Source organism: Polyergus mexicanus, unplaced genomic scaffold (assembly GCF_030449975.1).
Source record: "Polyergus mexicanus isolate NDT 795.1 unplaced genomic scaffold, iyPolMexi1.0 SCAF_23, whole genome shotgun sequence".
NCBI classification, from domain to species: domain Eukaryota; kingdom Metazoa; phylum Arthropoda; class Insecta; order Hymenoptera; family Formicidae; genus Polyergus; species Polyergus mexicanus.
The window spans coordinates 4484025-4503033 of NW_027223343.1; the positions used below are offsets into that span (position 1 = coordinate 4484025).

Below are 19009 nucleotides of genomic sequence, written 5' to 3' on the forward strand. Positions count from 1 at the left end.
AAATGTAAGCGATTGATAAATATAGAGGGATTAATTGTGTAATATATGAGCGAACACGCGTGGCGATTCCAATCATATTTGTGGTTTAACTTCGTCGCGCGACCGACTTGTATATAAAGTATATAAAATATCGTAAATTGCCGGAAAGTATTATAAACTGCCGCGAGTATTCTAAAATACGCTAACGTATTTCGCGAGACGTTAAAAAATCAGAGAACCCATACAATCTATACACTTTTATGTGCCGGAGTCGTTAAATAGTGTTCATGTAAACATCCGGAAGCAATAAAGTATGCGCCGTTAATAGGTAACTGCTATATCTTATGTGGCCATGTGAGCTTATATGAGCTTGTATAATACGCGTATATTGATCATAAATTATAATACGTTAATACATAAAATGATATTATTATAATATCCTAATTAAGAGTTTAAAAGCTTTCCAAGAATAAAGATATATGGCTGCTATTTAATCCTCAACGTCGCATGTCGTTCTAATAATAACAAATAACGACATAATTATGTTAGGCAAATTAAAATAAAAATTATAAAAAAATATCTAAATTGCATAATTACATGCTACATCGCGTTACATCATTTGTCTATCCTTAATCGGCGAATACGAAGAGATGAAAGATATTTAACGCTATACTCCGTTGGATCCTTACGCAGAGGCGGAGAATCATCGACTCGCTAATTGCGAGAGAGCGCGTCTCCCCCCGCGTTAAAGACGTTCGTGAATGAACGATAGTTCCAAGTGTTACTGCCACGGCGAAATATACTTAAGCGATCGTCATTCCCCCGGCACCGTCAGTACACATAGGCAAAGTCGCGCGCGAGGCGCGTTAATGTTAATTCAGCGAGGAATTACATTGGCAAACGAATGCAAAGTTATGTCGGGCGCGACTCCAAGACGTATTGCGGCGAGGAGGTTGAATGCCCCGGCCGTCGCCGTCGACAGACGGATTAGTCCGGCCCCCGTACTAACGTAATCGTATGCCTGGTGAATATTTCATGAAGCGCGGAAAAAAGAGATGACACCTGTTCGAAAAACCGTTAGCGTACTCCTTTTGCTCGCCGGGACGGCGGGGAGGACGAGCGGACGGCGACTTATTTCGATGCAAATTTCGGAAAGAATGCCCGCCGCATGCGTATTGGGGCTGGTACGCGCTGTGCAAATCCATCCCGGAAATGAAGGATCCCGGCCTAATGTAACGACGCGTTTCACGTCGCCGATTCGACATGATTGATCACATGTGGATATTGAACCTTCCGCACACGAGATGGTGGATTAATATCTCTCTCCGTTCTCGTGATACGCGCGAGTGTGTAGCAAACTCAAATTACGATTTGCCGCATCAAGTATCTCTCGCGTGTGGATAAAAATGGAATGAATGAAGCGCGATCCGCTACGGCGTCCGTTTTGAAACGAATATTATTCCTAAGTGTCGAATAAAGAGCGAGTAGCGCGGGCAAAAAATGTCTGACATAATTTCGTACGGGCGCGTGATTCACCCCGAAAATTTTTTTTCGGATTGACATATATATATATAAGTGTGTGTGTGTGTGTGTGTGTGTGTGCACGTGCGCTTGTATTCAGAATCCGGTCCACGCGTACACGCATTTATGCCGCAAAATGAAACATTCGTTTCGATCGCACCGCACAACGGGCATCATCCAATTCCCGCAATTTTTGATCTAAAAAGAGCTACAATCTAAAGGCGTTGCAAAAGGAAGTTTACATTAAGCTGTTGATAATTTGTGATACTTTTCATCAGGATCGATTAATTTTTTTCATCAGCTTTGATTGGGTAAGATAGATCACAAGTTATTCACCGCTACGTGATTCTAATTCTCATATAATTGTTGAATCGTACACGTAACGTACAGCTGCGTGGACCCATCCTTCCTACACACCGAGAAAGTAAGGGTTGACCGACATTCACGGCGGATGGATGGCGACAGACACGAGGGCAACGACGGCGGTAGCTAAAGAAGCAGCAACGACGATGCGATTCGCCGGACCGCTAACCGGATTGCTCGCGCTAACTCCTCGCCGTCTCGGTGCTCCGGTCGGCCGATCGGTTCGACTCCGATGAAGCGGGAAGGGAGATAAAGAGCGACGAGAAAGAAGGAGAGACAAAGGGAAAAAGAAAGGAGTGTAGAGAGGAGAGTGAAGCCGGTGATCCGCGGGAACGAAGTCTTTATCCGTATGTGCGAGAGAAAGATGCAACGAATGATCGAGGTAGAGACGAACGAACGCGAAGAGACGTTAGCATAAGAGGGACAGAGAGAAATAAAGAGAGAAAAGGAAAAAAAACAGAGAGAAAGAAGAGAGAGAGGCGGTCCGAAAGCACGTGGAGATCTCAGGCACATTGCGTCCGGACCAGCGGCACGAAAATTTGGTGAGGCCTCCTTGCCTGTCGACCGACCACATTCCCTCCCCTCCAAATTTCCTCATACAAGAACCTTATCCGCCTGGTTGTTTCGGCGCGGTCGTTCTATTCGCACGCATTTACATCGGTAAGCAGATCATGCAAGCGCGAATCGTAATTCGTCCCCGTTCATATCTCGCTCTTCTCAGGCTCGGGATGCACTCTTCGCGACACGTTAGAACGGCCTCTGTAATCGACGTAGATTAGCGCTGATCCCGATTAACCTTTAGAGGATTGCCAGACGTCGTAATGCCTTTACGATGCACTATTGTTCATCTTCCATTAATAGAGGTCCCGGAATAACATCGGCTATTTTAATATCTCAATTCGTTGAGTATTTTATTACGGATACATGCATCATTAATTAAACAATAGAATGTAATAATCAGTTATCGAGACGCTATCTATGATTGCGTGAGAAGCATCGCGCATAGAAATTGTCACAGGTATATAGTATATATATATATATATATTTTCGTCGAAAATCGATGTTGCATCTTAATTATGATACGTTAAAAATTTATTATTGATTAGCGACATTATCATATTTCATTATTACATATTTTAATATTATATTTATTTTTTAAAAAGATAGATATTTTTAATGGCGCTTCGAACAGAAATGCTCTACGAGCGCTCTGTCAGATTCGCGCCCATAGTAAGCGGTAATGACAGCTCGCAGGAGTAAGACTCACCTCGCGACTGCGGAGTAACGTGTGTAATCGCCACGTGTTAGCTGGAGCCCAGTTGGAGCTCCTCGTGCAGCATCCCGGCAGTTCTCTCCTTCTATCGCGCCCTATTACTCTCGCCTCTCTTTCTCTCTCTCTCTCGTCCCGGAAGTTTTACTACTCTAACGACGTAGGAGAACGTAGCACTCCTCTTCCTCGCGTTTTCGATACCGGGAGAGACCGTTAGAAATTCTATACCGTCGACGGCACTGCCGTAACGGCGCGAGATGGGCCACCTCGACGGCGGATAAGTTCGCCTTGGCGCACTTAACACAATTCACCGGCGCCGTGACCTCCTTGCTGGCGTTTACCTTGGCGCGGTCGCGGTCATCGTGCGATTGCAACTTACCAGGTCTGTATCGCGGACGTATGTGTCGTCGGAACGCACGTCCGGATATTATCTTTAGATTAAAAAGAAGAAATAGATGAAACGCACCAAGTGCCAACAACGCGTATTTATTTCCTTCGCGCGACTTTCCTTTCTTCCACGGGTGATCGTAAAACAGGTAATCCGCGAGCAAGCGAGCTATTAGCTAGCATAGAGACATTAAATTTTCACTCCCGATTCCTGTGTTTCTCGATCTACACGTTACCACGATCCGGGGCTTGCGTTTCCGTTCGCGACCAAGATGTTCCGCCGACTGATAACCCGCCGTCCACTTACCTCCGTTGAGCGCCCCTAACACGCCGAACTCCCTGGCACGACAGGTGCTCCGCAGGAGGAGTGGGAATAAGAGGATGGTCCCGCGGAGGGGACTAGGGATAGTATCTCCGTAACGCGGCGGAGACGATGGTGATGGTGGTGGCGGCGGTGGTAGTATCGTAAGAGAGCGAAAGAGTGACGGAGAAAGAGAGAGGGAAAGAAACAGTGGTAGCTACGGCGGTGGTGGTGGTGACGTTGGCGGCGGCAGTCAACGACGAAAAGAAGAGGGCAACGACATTTCTCTCGGGCTCCGACACATTTACCCGAAAACCACGCCACTGTCCTTTCTACGGCATTCCTCGAATCCCTTCGAAATCGATCAATCGCCTCCCCGACATCAGAATTTTCATCGATCGACGGCGCGCCTTCATGGATATCGGGTCATATTAGACGCCGAAATCGCACCAATTATCACCACTCGTCTACATTATTATTTAATAAAATTATCATTCATCTCTTCGTTTTATTACCTCTTTCGCGTGTCTGTTAGATTCTGAGAAGTAAAACTTATCCTCCAGCTAATTGAAATTCATTTCGAATTACCCTGATCTCTGATGTCTCGATATCCGGTGTAGTAAATCGTTCATCAAAGATTCTTTAATCGTTAAAACGACATTTCAGTAATGAAGTATATTCTCAGAATAGAAAATTAAATAAAGAGCATTTAAAAATTATCGGATTGAGACCATCATTGATGGCCATCAGCTGGTCATTCTAAAATCAGTTTCCACATCATTCTTCTTCATTTTTCTTCATTTTTATCTTTGTTCGATATTTTTATCGTATTTTTTCATATATCATTCGTATATAATCATAGTTTAGTAAAATTACTATACATGTATAATTATTAATATAATATTTATTATACCATGGTATATGTATTAATATCTGTATATATGTATTATGTATGTACTATATATGTATAACAATACTATTGTATGTACGCTTACCAAACTAACTTACTATCTTGGTAAGCGTTACTTCGCCACTCACGGCAAGCATCTTCGCAATCAAAGAAAAAGGAAAACAATTTCCGTTTTCATGGCAGCGCTAAAAAAACTCGCGATGCAGTTCTTCGCGCGTTCTAAGAAAAATCGGGGTCGCGGGATCGTCCACATGATCGATCCGATCCGAGGCGAGGCCAGGGAAGGCGAACGGAGAAGAGGCGACGAGGAGCGACGAGGAAACACCGAGGAGTCGCACTGTCGCGTAGTCGTCGTCGTTGTACATCTAACTGCCCTAAAAGGCAGCACTTCTCTCTTTGCCATCTCTAGTCACTCTTGTCTCTGGGAGTAGAATGCCCCAGGACGAGGTGTTCTCTCGCGCAATGCGCGATCGCACGATTGCGACTCCCAAGTATACACAGTATAATCCTATCGATTATTTCGAGATGTAACGAGCTCTCAGCTATTTACGAAAACGCTCCGTAAGTATCGATGATATATTTAAGAGATGCAACGCGTGCATACGCGATCAAACGAGCGTCGAAGAGAGAAGACCTCTCGGTTTCTTCGCCGCGGTATCACGAATTTATCTATTTATCTCGGTCATCCATCATTCGACATAGTAATGCACGGAATGGCCTCGCGCAAGAAAGGACGCCCTTAGTCTTTCTCTCAGCGATCTTATATTGGTATCCCGCGGACCATTGATCCGAATCGCTGAACCTCCAGACGCGTTGGTAGCCACAGACCACGTCCGGGCGCACGTGACGCGCATTTTCGTCCGCGGAACAGGGTCATGCACACATGTCGCCGGCTATTGTCTTGTTCTCATGTATCGACGAGTACTCCCGAAGGCTGCCAGGCTGCATATCGATGAACATGGCCAATCAAAAGGCGAGCTGTTCTATCGAGTAACGAGGCAACGTCGAGGCAATTAACGTCGCGCGACGTATCGTATGTCAATTGCATAGCAACACGACCGACGATCATTCCTCAAACGTCCCAAGCTTAGAATCAACGTCCCGCTTTTCCTTATTCCAGATTATTCGTGTTTAGGGATAGATATCCGATGTCTCTGATAGATACGACTATCGCCTTGACTTATAATTATTAATGTCAATTCGAAATATCGATAGCGGTGGAACCTATGAGTATCGTGTCGACGTTTAGATATTTTCAACTCGATAAACGATTGAAACCTCTTTGACGTTTTTTTTTCCAGGAGTGACAAGTATATCGTATTCTATTTATTCGAGTATAAAAACTCGTCATCATCTGATATATATTTTCAAGAGAGATAGTATCTATTCAGGCACTCTTAGATAGAACCCAGCACGAATGAGTCGACAAAGATGTCAAAATATAGCATGTACAAAACATTTATAATTAGAATGTAAAAGAAGAGAGACGTTTCTATTACTACTACTATTACTGTATTATTAGCATTTATTCTTTCATTTATCGAGATACCGTTTTCATCTCATCAATATTTGCTTTAATGATCACACAATCATTCAGCTTCTTAAATAGGTTTTTTTATTTTTGAATGTATTTAATTATTTTAATTATAATTTTATTTATATTTGCCGAGTGATTAATAGCAAGCTATTTATGGCACTCATATTTTTTTCGCGTTCCTGGGTCTTTTTAAAATTATAACGATAGAGAGCATTTTTTTATGAAAACAAAATTAGCACGAATAAAATTACATGACTATTCTTTTCTGAAATTTTTCTGTTGAACGTGTAAATATTAATTTTAATTGATTTTAGATTTAAATTTTATACTGCAGTATTTTTGTCGGCAAAAAAAAAAATAAGAGACCTCGTTGAATTTCAGGTACATGCAGATACTTTACGCGGTACCTTTGCCTCAGAGGTCGTGCGAGTATCTTTGAACTTTGAGCGAGATTTAGTGGCATCTCTCTGCCACAGGCCTCGCGCTAACTTACAGCTACGTGCTCCCCATGCGATTATACTCTTCGTTTTCAGGTCAAAAGTTCGAAAGTGGTGCATATACGCCATGGATATCACCGGTAGACGTGAGCTGTTTCGTGTCGAGTCTATGAAGAGCCAAACGATTAGCAATGGCACTCACGCCGGTACTTGTTCAAGCAAATATCCAACGAATCCTCTGCCGACGTGTCCGTTTGAGGAGTATTAATCTTGTGCAGTTTTAATTGTTTAAGCCAAGAGACTCTCACGATTATTTATAATAGATATGTACGATAAGTAATGGTAAATACTTTGATACTTGATCGATTTCGCGATGCTTCTGGGACGAATAAAAAAACTTAAAGTCTATTGACCTCTTTCAATTAATGTCTTGCAGAAAAAATCGATAAAATATGTTAGATATAAGTATTTCACGTGTGGAGGGAGAGATTAATAACGTCATTACTACTCACAGGGCCCGTTCAAATCATGTCGAGCGCTGACGCGTTTGCAGACGAGCTGCATTCATATTTCAGGTATTGGGGTTCTTTAGCTAGTTTCTAGGTGAAACCGACGGAATACGGCGATACGCATCATATCGCGCATACGGATATTGCGATTATTGGTGCAGATCAACGAGGCTCCGAGAAGAGAAGCGAAGGCGGATAGAAAGCGAGAGAAACAGAAAGAGAGGGAAAGAAAGGAGACCAAAATTGCTCGGAAGATGCGGTGTGAAGGTCGTTCTTTCTCGAATCTTACGCCAAGTAAAAAATAATAGCCACACACACACACACATTGTCGCGATAAATAAATCTAAAAATATATCAAAGTAAGTCGTAAGAAATTTTTGCCGGAGAGAATATTTCTGTCCATGTCTTATGGGAATTAATTTTACTTTTATATATTTTTCTGTTTGAAAATCTTGAAAAGCATGCGTCTACCAATAAAGGAATTAAATAGAAATGAGAGAAGTCGGACGATTGCAACTCTAAACCTATTTAATATTACGTGCAAGCGGCTGAGTAAAACGATGCGATAATTTCGAAGAGATATACATGTGTCTCAAATCATTCAAATCAAGTGAGATTGATGTACGCGTTGTATCCGTTATATAGTTTTACAATCAAAATCAGGATTTAGGAACAGCCGGACGTTAAGCATGCTACGCAATTGGCAAGATCGTATGTAGAATGATGTGCAGTAAATTGAACGCATTTTTAATTCTTATGCGTAAGATAGCAATTTTGTACTACAATTTGTAATTACTGCTTTCCCGTTTTCATCTATAAATAAACTCGAACGATAATCATGTCATGTGCAATTAATGATATTCATAAATGTTTAACACGCGTGTGTATCTGCGGTTTAAATATCAAAAGTAATTGCGTTTTAAATAACAAGATATTTACGAGCCATGTCCCTATCTACAAAAATGACAATAATTCATGACTATTATTAACAGATATCGCGACGAGAAAGAACGCAAGTTGTATTTAAGGACCTGTTTCACGTTCATCTTTTTGTACATTCTCTCACATCTTGTTATAATTTACGTTAAGAAAATATCATTAAAACACGATGCGTTATTACAAGAACGCAAACATCGGTGAGTAGCAAATTTTAAACGCCCGGGAGTCCTCCATCGATTCTGCGCTTCTTTTCATCCGCAATGTTGAATGCTACCTGGAACAAACTGGCTTCCGCAGTTTCTCGTATTTACAACTGCGTGCGTCGCGGGCATGTAAGAGAGAGAAAGAGAAAGAGAGAAGGAGAGAGATTAAGGGTCTTCGCTATACACAAATTCGCTATTTCGTACGGGGTATTCAGCGGATTCCGCGACTTGGCTCGAGTGGGTAAAACGCATCCTCTATTTCTGAGGCAGAGCTGAATTAGCTGTCCCGAGACAAGCTAGTCCGTTACCTGGGTGAACGAGGAAGAAAAGGACGACGAATCGATGGCCGCTGCCATCACCTCGAGTGCTGGCCTATTATTTGTTCAGCTCGCGACTCCGCTTCGCGTCGCCCATTACTTAACTAGGCATCAACTGTTGTGAGTGACTCCAATGATTGTCGTTGTTGTTGTATCGTCGTCACGCGAGCTGTAGGCCTGCGCGAGAGAAAAGACGAAGGAGGAGGCCTCGTATCCTCGAGGAGACGAGGCAACGGCTTCTCTATAACGCGACTTACATGGAATACACCGAGCCACGCCTCGACCCGGACCCTTGACACCGCGTTTCCTTCAGAACGCGGTTATCTCGACGTTACGAGAGAAGCCATTCATGCGCACGTACACTGGCAATTATGCGTGTCGGACTTCTGGTTGGCTAGCATCTCCCAGGCAGAATCTACTTTGCTCTTTGTATAAAGTGCTAAATGAATTAGTATTTGTAAGATCCACGGCGTGTATTTTGGATAGAGTCAACACACGTGTCACTGTTTCATCGTAGATCTCTCTATATAAATAACTACACGTTGTACTTTTTGCGTGGAGGAAAGATACCAAAAGATACATACAAGTATCCTGTGAATATCTTAGCGATAAGTGCGGAGCTGTCTGACATGGTCCACTTAATCAGTTTATTCAACATGAGTTCATACATAATGTGTATATTTGTCGCTTTATATTAAATCAGCTTATATCGAGAGTTCTTGAAACTCGAAAGTATTTTTTCCTATAATTTTCTATGAATTATATGATATAAATAACGGTTATATAGATTGAAATATCCTTTTTTTTTTAGTAATTTTACGTTATTCTACATGTTTCTAGATTTCCAAATCTGATACGCATTTTTTAAAATCATAATTTCTCGGTTATTAGGTTCAATTTTTCTCGGATCTAGATTTTAATTTTCTTTCAAAAAAATTATTTGCTTCAAAGTTTAAAGCAATATTGTCAAAACCATGATAAAGTATGGTGGAAAGTTAGAGGTTGAAAAACAGAATAGTATGTCGATTTTAGCCGACTTTCTTTTATGCATCGTTCCCGTTTCATGAACGTAATAAGCAACTTTTCCTACATCCTGTGTACACGCGTAGGAAATATAAATCATTATTTGAGCAGAGCCGATGAGAGTGCTATAATATACCGCCCGTGATAAAGTATGAGAGTATACGGAGATACTTAATCTTATATCCCGAGTACGGAATCGACATGAGAGACTACAGACGGTTACAGATTATTTCGTGTTATTTGCAAGTGATCGGCAGATGAGATGTCTGATTTACGTAGGCATCGGACGCCGCTCGGGAAAACGATGGTCGGGCAATGCAACGCGATTATCCGGAAGCGAGATCTCGATTCATAACGCAAGAAAGGGGAAGATAATTATACGTGTGTATATATACGCGAGCGTGAATATGATATGGGCATTCGCACGTGCCGGCTGTCTGCCGTCTATCTATTCACGCAGCCTATCCACTAAGTAGTTGAAGTGCGGTGGGTAATAGCGTGACAGCCAGTAAGACGGATGTTGAGCGGTAGCACGTGCGTGCGCGCGAGCGTGTGCGTCTCGAGAGCGTCATCCTCAATGGCCGGTCAACTTATAGACATAGTGGTGGTGTATCCGGCGCAACGCGAACGCGTCATTAATTAGGTTCAGTGGGCATCGCGGTGGCTTTAACGGTATACCGGAGAGACACGTTGCCATTAACACGAACGCCTCGGCGATTCGACGCCGGTCGTGTAGAGGCCGATCGTAACGAGGATCCGAGTTCTATGCGCTTATTCCGCGGAGTCTCTACTTTCCATGAAATAAAAAGAGAGAGAAAGAGGTGGGAAGGAGCCGCCTCCCTGGAACGTGAACCACGGTAAATATAGGCGCAGCTACGGCACAGACGCGGCAAAAATGCCTGTCGTGTCTGGCATAACAGTAAAAGATTAGTTTACTTACGTGAGTCGGGGATATCAGTCGGACGTCGCCGGAATTTTCCGTGAGAAGTTGCACGGATACCGACATGTCAGCTCAAAAGACTAAGAGTCAAGCTCGGCAATTGATTTAGCAAGTTTAATAAACAGGAAAATTAGACGAGTCGGTAGACGAGTGCGCGGAAAGATCATATGGCGAAATGTTGGATGGACAAACGTCCAGCGAGAGAATTGCGGGAAAGCGTTCTGTTTATTAAAAAAGTTTTCTCATTTATTAAATAGAAAACAGAGCTCTCTCTCTCTCTCTCTCTCTCTCTCTCTCTCTCTAGATATATAAAGCAGAGAGCTATCGCGGAGCGACATTTCGCTACACATCGGTCCAGACTTGTTGCACCGGGTAGCAAAACCGCATAGTTTCTTGGAGCGACCGGGAGCTCGTCACTCCTTCCCGCGATGCTCGCACCTGCCAACTAGTCGAACCTGATTAAGCTCTTGTGTCGTATAAACTCCGTTTATACGCTTTAACTTACCCACCTTCGCCTTTCAGCCCCAACAATTCTTTCGGCCGATTCGTCCGAGAAAATGGCGGACTCTTTCCCTTCAAAGTTTATCGAGCTTCCTTCTCAATCTTCGTTATCTCGGAATTAGATCGGAGCATATTTTCCGGTAGAATTACGGTAACATGGCTCGCGCGGATTTTATCACGTATCTGGAATACGGGTATTCCGTGAAAGCGTATACCTTTGTTCTCTCTCTCTCTCTCTCTCTCTCTCTCCGTTCGAAATCGTCTTTCGATCAAGATTTTTAAGAGAATATCGCGCGATTTGCGCAGCGATACGATTCCTCGATCAGATTCCTCTTCCAACGACTAAGGATAAAACGCGAAAGATTTGGGGACGTAAAACAGCCATCCCCCGTTCTCTTCCCTACGCTTTATCCGAATCGAATTCGGATAAAGCAGGAAGCGATTTTACGAAAGAATTTTTTTCATCAATTTTGCTAGTATGAATAGCTTCTCTAAAAAGCGAGACTCTAGCCAAAGAAGTTTTTTCGAATGTCACTTGGTTTTAGCACAGTTTCGCATATGTGATATTGGTTTTGAGAAAAAAATGTTACAAATCAACCTCAAAGCAGGAATTGACAAACGATAGAACGTGACTCGTGAATATGTCAGGAATTCTGCCGGCATCCCGATGATTGTTCATACTAATTTCATTAGATAATTAACCGCAAGCGTTCAATTTGATTTGACTAGATTTACCTCGTCCCGATGCACGTCGATGCACGTAACGAACGTGACAAAAAGAACAGCCGTCGTACACGCAAATTAAGCAAATGCGCTTTAATCGAGGCTTCTGTAGTTGCAGTTTTTACGTAACAAGAGACCAGACTTTACGAGATCGATTTTCGTCGTTAACGTTATCGCATTTTTTTTTCCAGAGCGTCGCTTTAACAGCTCCGCAAAATACAATTTACTCGGAAATTCAATTCTATTACGTAGATTGTCGTGCACTATATTCTCTACACGTCTACCCTATAGATTTCTTGTTAATGAAATAATAAAAAGTATAAAAAAGTCAATAAAGAGAACACACGCCATATTCCTATTCAATAGTGGGGACCGTTTCCGAATTATCTTTGCCGAGAAGGAAGGCGTGGAATATAATTGATCTATAAAAGCCTAAATTGTTAAATTGCTCCTTCTCTCTCCTTCTGCGTGGTCCCTTCTTTTGAAATAAAAGTTTTTAACTCTCGTCAACTAGTTGTTTTAACAAGAGAAAAATGATCTTTCTTTTCTTTTTTTTAAATTCAATCATTTTCTCTTCTTCGTTAGCAGGCCACTAACTAAGTTTTCAAGCTCTCAACGTATCGACATCGAGAGCAGAAATTTCATTTAAGCAGAAAGGACGGCAATTGTTAATTACCGGTTAGCATTCCGTGGAACCCGGACAATTGTTTCGTGGAAAAGCGACTCTATATGGTGCATCGGTGCAACGAGCGATTCATCTTTTGGATATGTCAAGGACGGAAGGACACTCTTTTTATTTGATTCGATCGGAGAATATCGCGAGAGACACCAGCTGCGAATATTTTCGAAGAATCGTAGAACGAACTAAGCTGGTTTGATTTTCTGCAGCGCAAACACTATCCTTACGTGAGAATTTAAAGAAAAAAAAAGATACTTTAGTATTTTACATACAATTTTGCAGATGTTCCATTCTTTCCATTTACTTTCTGCAATTTTTCCAACGCGTATTTCATCTAAATTAATTATCCGTGAAAAAAAAAAATTGGCAAGTGTATAATTTATGAAAGTTAATAAAATTCTTTGAAAAAACTTAGAATTGATCACGAGAGAGCTAAATAATATTTTGAAATAAAGTGCTTTGTGTACAAAGTAAAGAAACAAAAAACAAAACTAAATTAGTAACTGACTGTGTGAGATTCATAAGTACAGGTTGACGTTACCATAAATGTTATACCATTTTACTCGGAAATGAGAACGAGCGAAAAAGGTGCATTGTGCACTTCCCGAGTATAAGTACCTGCCCTTTTGCGATAAAACTTTAGAACATGCGACATGTGTCTACGTTGAATCGCAGGACTTACCTGTGAGATAACACATCGTAGACTGATGTATATAAAACTATACATTCAGGCAGAAAAGAATTATATTAAATTATATAATCGTCTGTTTTAAAATAAAATTAAGAAAAATGCCAAGAGAAAGAATTTTTAATTTTCTCCTTTTTATCTATTGTTTTTCTCGATTTGAGAATTTGAATGCTTCGAATTTTTTTAATTCTATCTCTTTTATGCAGGAGAAGATAGTATGAGATTGCATTTGCACGTAGTTGTGCTGCTTAGATCAATCATCATAAAGTTTACGATATTGATCGAATACAAGGACGGGGCAGAGTATGATTATATTATTCATAGTAAAATTTATATGCATCATAAATGATAATTTAAGCAGAAATTCCATAATGTATTTAAAATAAACTTATTTTTTCACGTCTTTACAAATTGCAATTCTATTAATTTCTACAATGTAAAAGTAAATAATAAAAATCTTTTAAGGAAATTTCTTTATCCTTATTTTGATAGATTTTACATAAATTAATTTGAATTGCGCTGAAAAAAAAAGAGAGCGAGAATTCTCTTTCACATTTATCAAACATTGATCTATTTTTCTATTTGAAAGATTCGATTGAGAATCATTCTTTAGTTACTTTCGTATAATCGTACAACTTCTGCTATCGCAATTATGCATCATGTTTGACATTTTTTTATCGAATATAAAAAGCTAAAAGCTAACTATTTATTAGCTTACAATTCGAATGTTATATTGTATATACACGCGCAAAACTTATACATCGATATTGACAGCTGTCAAATAACAGATAATAAACTTCCGATCGCAAACATGTTGTTTCAACTAATTAAACATAAAATAATAATCTAATTAACACGTATATTCAAGATATTAATTCTGACGTTTATTAAATATAAACAAAAGATTTAATTATGAATGAACAACAATGAAGTCCTCCTGTAGAATGTCTACCGTATATGAGGTAAAGTAAACGATGAAATAAACCTTTACCGATTATTAATATTATACATGTATATTACCTTTATTATATTCTCGAGCTGATGTGATATATATTACTACGTCAGACTTTATGTCGAGAGTATACCGACAGCGCCATGCGACATAAACTCTTTGAACTAATAACCAACATTCCAAGCATTTGCCGCTCGTTTCGTAAGATGTCGCTTCCTGGCTATTATTCGGTGCACTTCTTTTAAAAGTGCGGCACAGTTCACGCACGTTATTTACGTCTTGCGCCGGCATTCACGTTTCAAGTTCATTTTGCACAAGGAGAATCATGTCGCATCATACCGCAGTTAAATTTGATTATTTACAAGTAAGTAGTGTGTATTTCGACAAATCGCCAGTGTGAATATTGAACAATATGTATCGCGTCGAATTTATCACGCCGTGGCTGCGGATGCGAAGGGAGGAGGTTAATATACGAAACGAGAGAAGACTTTTAAGTGTGGTGAGTACGATTCTCCAATGCACCACCGTAAACGTAGAAATATGATATTTACAATCTTACATATGTCGTAAAAAAAAAAAAAGATATACATTTTTACGGGATTTGTTACTTTGCATTACGTTAAAAATGATAAAATATATTTGCGTAAGATGGTACAAGTTCTTATTACAATGTTGCGTGCTTAAAATAGTTATTAAAAATTTGTGAAGGCACGGTTTTAATTAAAAATGACAAGCGTATGTATATACATGCGAGACGATAAATTTAAGGCGGAACCATGGACCGAGCGATATGCGACGACGTATTTCGGCAATCGCAAACGTGAGAGGAGAATCGCTGACGCGGTATCGGCGTACGATCGTTCGCGCGACATAACCCCCTTCGATTCGAGTAAACCGCGATGCGATCGCACCAAGCCAAGTCTCATTTGGGCGGAGATACACGAGGAGAACAAACGTCACGTCGTGCCGATGACTGCTAATCACTGGTACAGTCGACCGAATAGAGACCAAATCGATTATCCGGACATGAGATTTGCTCGATCGAGCAAAACCAGAGATTTCTATAGCCGAAATAGGATTCCCGATCTAACACCCAATAGAGCGGAACGAAACGCTTCCTAGCTTGGACATCTTTTACCGCCTTACAAAGTCTTTCCGAATCGAGATTTTCGTGTCCGAATTTTTATTTCGATATAAAATACGGTTAAGCGGAACAAAAAATCGATAATTAAAATTTGTACAGTATAAAAAAAGCTTTATCGATGTTATATTTTATTTTTGTTCTATTCAAATATTGCTAATGTTGCTTACAAATCGATAACGTTGAATTAATTTCGTGCAAAAACTATACGACTATTCTTTCTCGCTTCCGGTATTTTATCGCTTTTGTGAGAATTTTTTAAGCGCTTTAGACTAGAAATAGAACTTTTCGACACGATAAATGAACAGGATACGCCAACACGATTACTAATTAATATTAACGCAACATGTTGTGTTTTCAAACATGGATAAGCATGTAACAATATTGACAATATATAGGATTTGTTCAGAAGCAGAACAGGTAAAGTATGATATCCCGTAAACTACGCTCCCCTGGATTTATAGTCTCGCATGGTGTGCTTTTGATTAATGAATTATTTTTGTCGCGCTACAAAATGTACGCGCACAATATTTTTCTACCTCAATAAAAGGAGATGGTGTTGTGCAAGTTTTATATTATCCAATGTACAAATGGATTTATCGATTTTTAGAAAATGCATATTAAAATTTTAAAAATTTTCTGTGTAAACTTATGTACGTTTTTTATCGCCATTACTCATCTTCTCTTTAATTACCGCGAAATTTTTTATCTCATTTGTAGTAATTTGATACTGCAATAAGACAACTTTATTAAACACCGCGCATATCTCGTACGCTCATATACAATAAAGGTCGCTTATAAGAGAAATATTCTCGACTAAATGTTTCCTCGTTGTTCCCCCTGCACTCGAGCGAGCGCGGAACCTCGAGGCTTGTTTTATCTACCGATTCACTTACACGTGCAACCGAGACTTGGGAACTTTATGATATTATATCATTTCAATCGCTCTCTATTCGCTCTCGTTATTCTCGATGAGTGGCTAGAAAATTTAAAAGAACAGTTCAATAATATTATAATTAGGATCCAGCGAGATTTTATACGCGACTCGTTATGAACGATCTTTATTATATCGAGAGAGCTCTCTTTCTTATAAAGCAAAATATTTTTAGCCTTCGCGTTGCGGTCTTCCTCGAACTTCCGCTTTCTCTATTATTGCTATTTGAACGTATAGTTTGCTATCAGGATTTATTTCTCTCTGGATAGACCAGTGAAAGAATCTTATGTACATAAAGATGAAGTGTGGATAGTGCCATATAAAGTTACTCTCAAGACCTGTATATCGATCAGCTTTAAATTCGATATTCTTAGCTATCTTATTCATGAATCTTATTCTCTTTTTATTATACATTCTTAATAATCGTACCAAGCGAAAAAAAGAAAATCGTCAAATTTACGGACATTTCAATTATTACAGTCGATATTGTTAATTCGACAAAATGCGTAACAATATTCGTGTCTCGAATTACTTTTTATATCATAGGCATTTTTTAACGATTCGAATTTTCTCGTATTCGATCAAAACAGTTCTGTTTCATACTTTTCAAAACAATTCGCGGACATGTCTCGCATCCCTAGGTGTTTCTATTTTCTCTGACATCTTCTACGCCGCTTCACGGAAGCAAGGTTGATACCGGGATTGCTTTACTTCCGAATACTCAAAAGGAAATGCAACGGAAAGAGAGAGAGAGAGAGAGAGAGAGGGAGAGAGAGTGAGCATATGCACACAAACACGTATGAATTTCCGCCTTCAGCTCGCAACTCGGCATCGAGTTTCACGCGAGATCCTTGAAACTCAAGACTCGGAAAGTGCCGACTTTAGCCGGTGACGTTTGTGTCGGAAGGAATTTTTTCTTCATTCTTTTTTTCTCTTTTTTTACCGCCAATATTTATATACACGTCGCGGGAATAACGTCCGGGGATTTATGACGCGCCCCACGATGTTACGAACAATCGTTGTCGTACCCTTTCGACATTCAAACCCCCAAAGGCATTACACGTCTCCGAAGACGTAACCGTCTAGCATCGCGTTTCATCGCGGCGGTAGGTCGACCGTTCGAAATGTTGTTGCATATTTTAAGGCAGGCGTTACTTCGACAGAACGGAGCTACGTATAAAAGAAGACGTGACACGAAGGACGCGCAATCGAATAAATAATAGACGGTTGCGTTATTAGACCCCGATAGTGAAGGATGAGACTTTATTCAGGCGGAGATACTATAATCGGAGGCGCGACACGAGTTATGAATTTATAATTGAATACGAATGTGCAGAGAGCCCCGTCGCGTTTCGAGGTAGATTTTTCTCACGAAAGTGTGTATATCGTTACGCAATGCATTCGGGGAAAGATCGCGATACGGAGTTATGTACTTTGCATTTAGTATTAAAATCGGAGATGATTGCGGCACGTCACGTCACGGCTCTTCGCGAATCGCTAATCGCTACTGAGGACTGTACGCAAATTTATGTGCGTTTAACAGACGGTCGACGTGACTATCTCCCATTAGAGATACGAGAAACGCGACATCTGTTCGCAAATCGTTGTTTATTTCCGACTCGTTAATTAAAAGTCTAATTAGTACTGCGTCAATTAATGAGAATTCCACTTTTGCCGGGCTCCACGTGGCCGCTTCTCGTTCGCGCAGAAAAAGGAAAAGTTCGACGACGTCCTCGTCGGTTCTGGCACTATTTTCTTTTCACGTTAATTATTTATACAATGCATACACATTTTCTCGCTCTTACGGTAAATTTTATTTTTTTAGCAACAACAAAAATGTTGCAAAATCTAATGTTTTAAGAGATTATATCTTTAGATTTCTTTAAATATGTAGTTGCAATAATTTTTGATCCCTGCTTGTAGTCGTTAAAAAAATCGAATCATAATTTACGTTTACTAATTAAATACAATATATATCTGAAATTATATATCAGGCTAATATTTTTTGGCTTTACACAGTTGAGGAAAATGCTTTACAATAGATGAACATCGCGGCTGAAACCTTATTAGGAGTAATTGAAAATTGGTTACTACGTCGTATACATTGATATTAGCGAGAGCTCGTCTCCGTTCGCGGCTTCGGGACGCAGTTAATCGAATTATCTTTGGTACCGTAAAGTAACGTAGCCGAAAGGGCTATATAGAGTGTGACCCCATTAATAGTTGCTCCCGAGAAGTTAGATGCGTTTGCGCAGTGAGGGCGAATAAATTTTGGCGGTTACTAGGGGGATCGCGAAGTTTCTTCCTCGAATTGTTTTATAGCACCCGATGGACTTTAACGGTTTCTCTGCCTAGGATTATGCTTATTATTATATCATTTCGTTCACGTCTGCGGACGCAATCGCGCAGATAGTATTTGTCAGCGATCGCGGCGATGAAAACGAAGGTACGCGCGCGCCATCTTATTAAGCGGCATACTTTAGTTACGTAACACCCTCGAGTAATTAACGTCAACGATCCATTTCCTTTAAATCCTGCATTTAGTTGGCGTGACATTGACGTTAATCAATGGTCGCGGGCGGGTTTCGAGCGGATTAATCGTTAACAATATACGAGTGCGAATCCAAAGTTATGTTTCGACGATTCTAGTTTTCCGATGATTCTAGATTCGCATTCTATTTCCGTAAAATCCGCAAACCGTGATAATTGCCGCAACAACTGTTCGTCTCGCGCCGGCGCGAGATACATACTACGA

The 19009-nt window shown here is 40.5% G+C and overlaps 2 protein-coding genes across 2 annotated transcripts in view; one reads left to right on the top strand and one right to left on the bottom strand.

Moving 5' to 3' along the window:
* The window catches only part of M (miniature), a 148829-nt gene that overhangs the window by 18048 nt on the left and 111772 nt on the right, over positions 1 to 19009 (bottom strand). The window lies entirely within an intron of this gene.
* Sol1 overlaps positions 14519 to 19009 on the top strand; it is a 279883-nt gene continuing 275392 nt past the window's right edge. Inside the window, exon 1 of the mRNA XM_070312774.1 lies at positions 14519 to 14678. Coding sequence (XP_070168875.1) covers positions 14592 to 14678 — 87 coding nt within the window. The 5' untranslated portion in view covers positions 14519 to 14591. The remainder of the gene's footprint in view (positions 14679 to 19009) is intronic.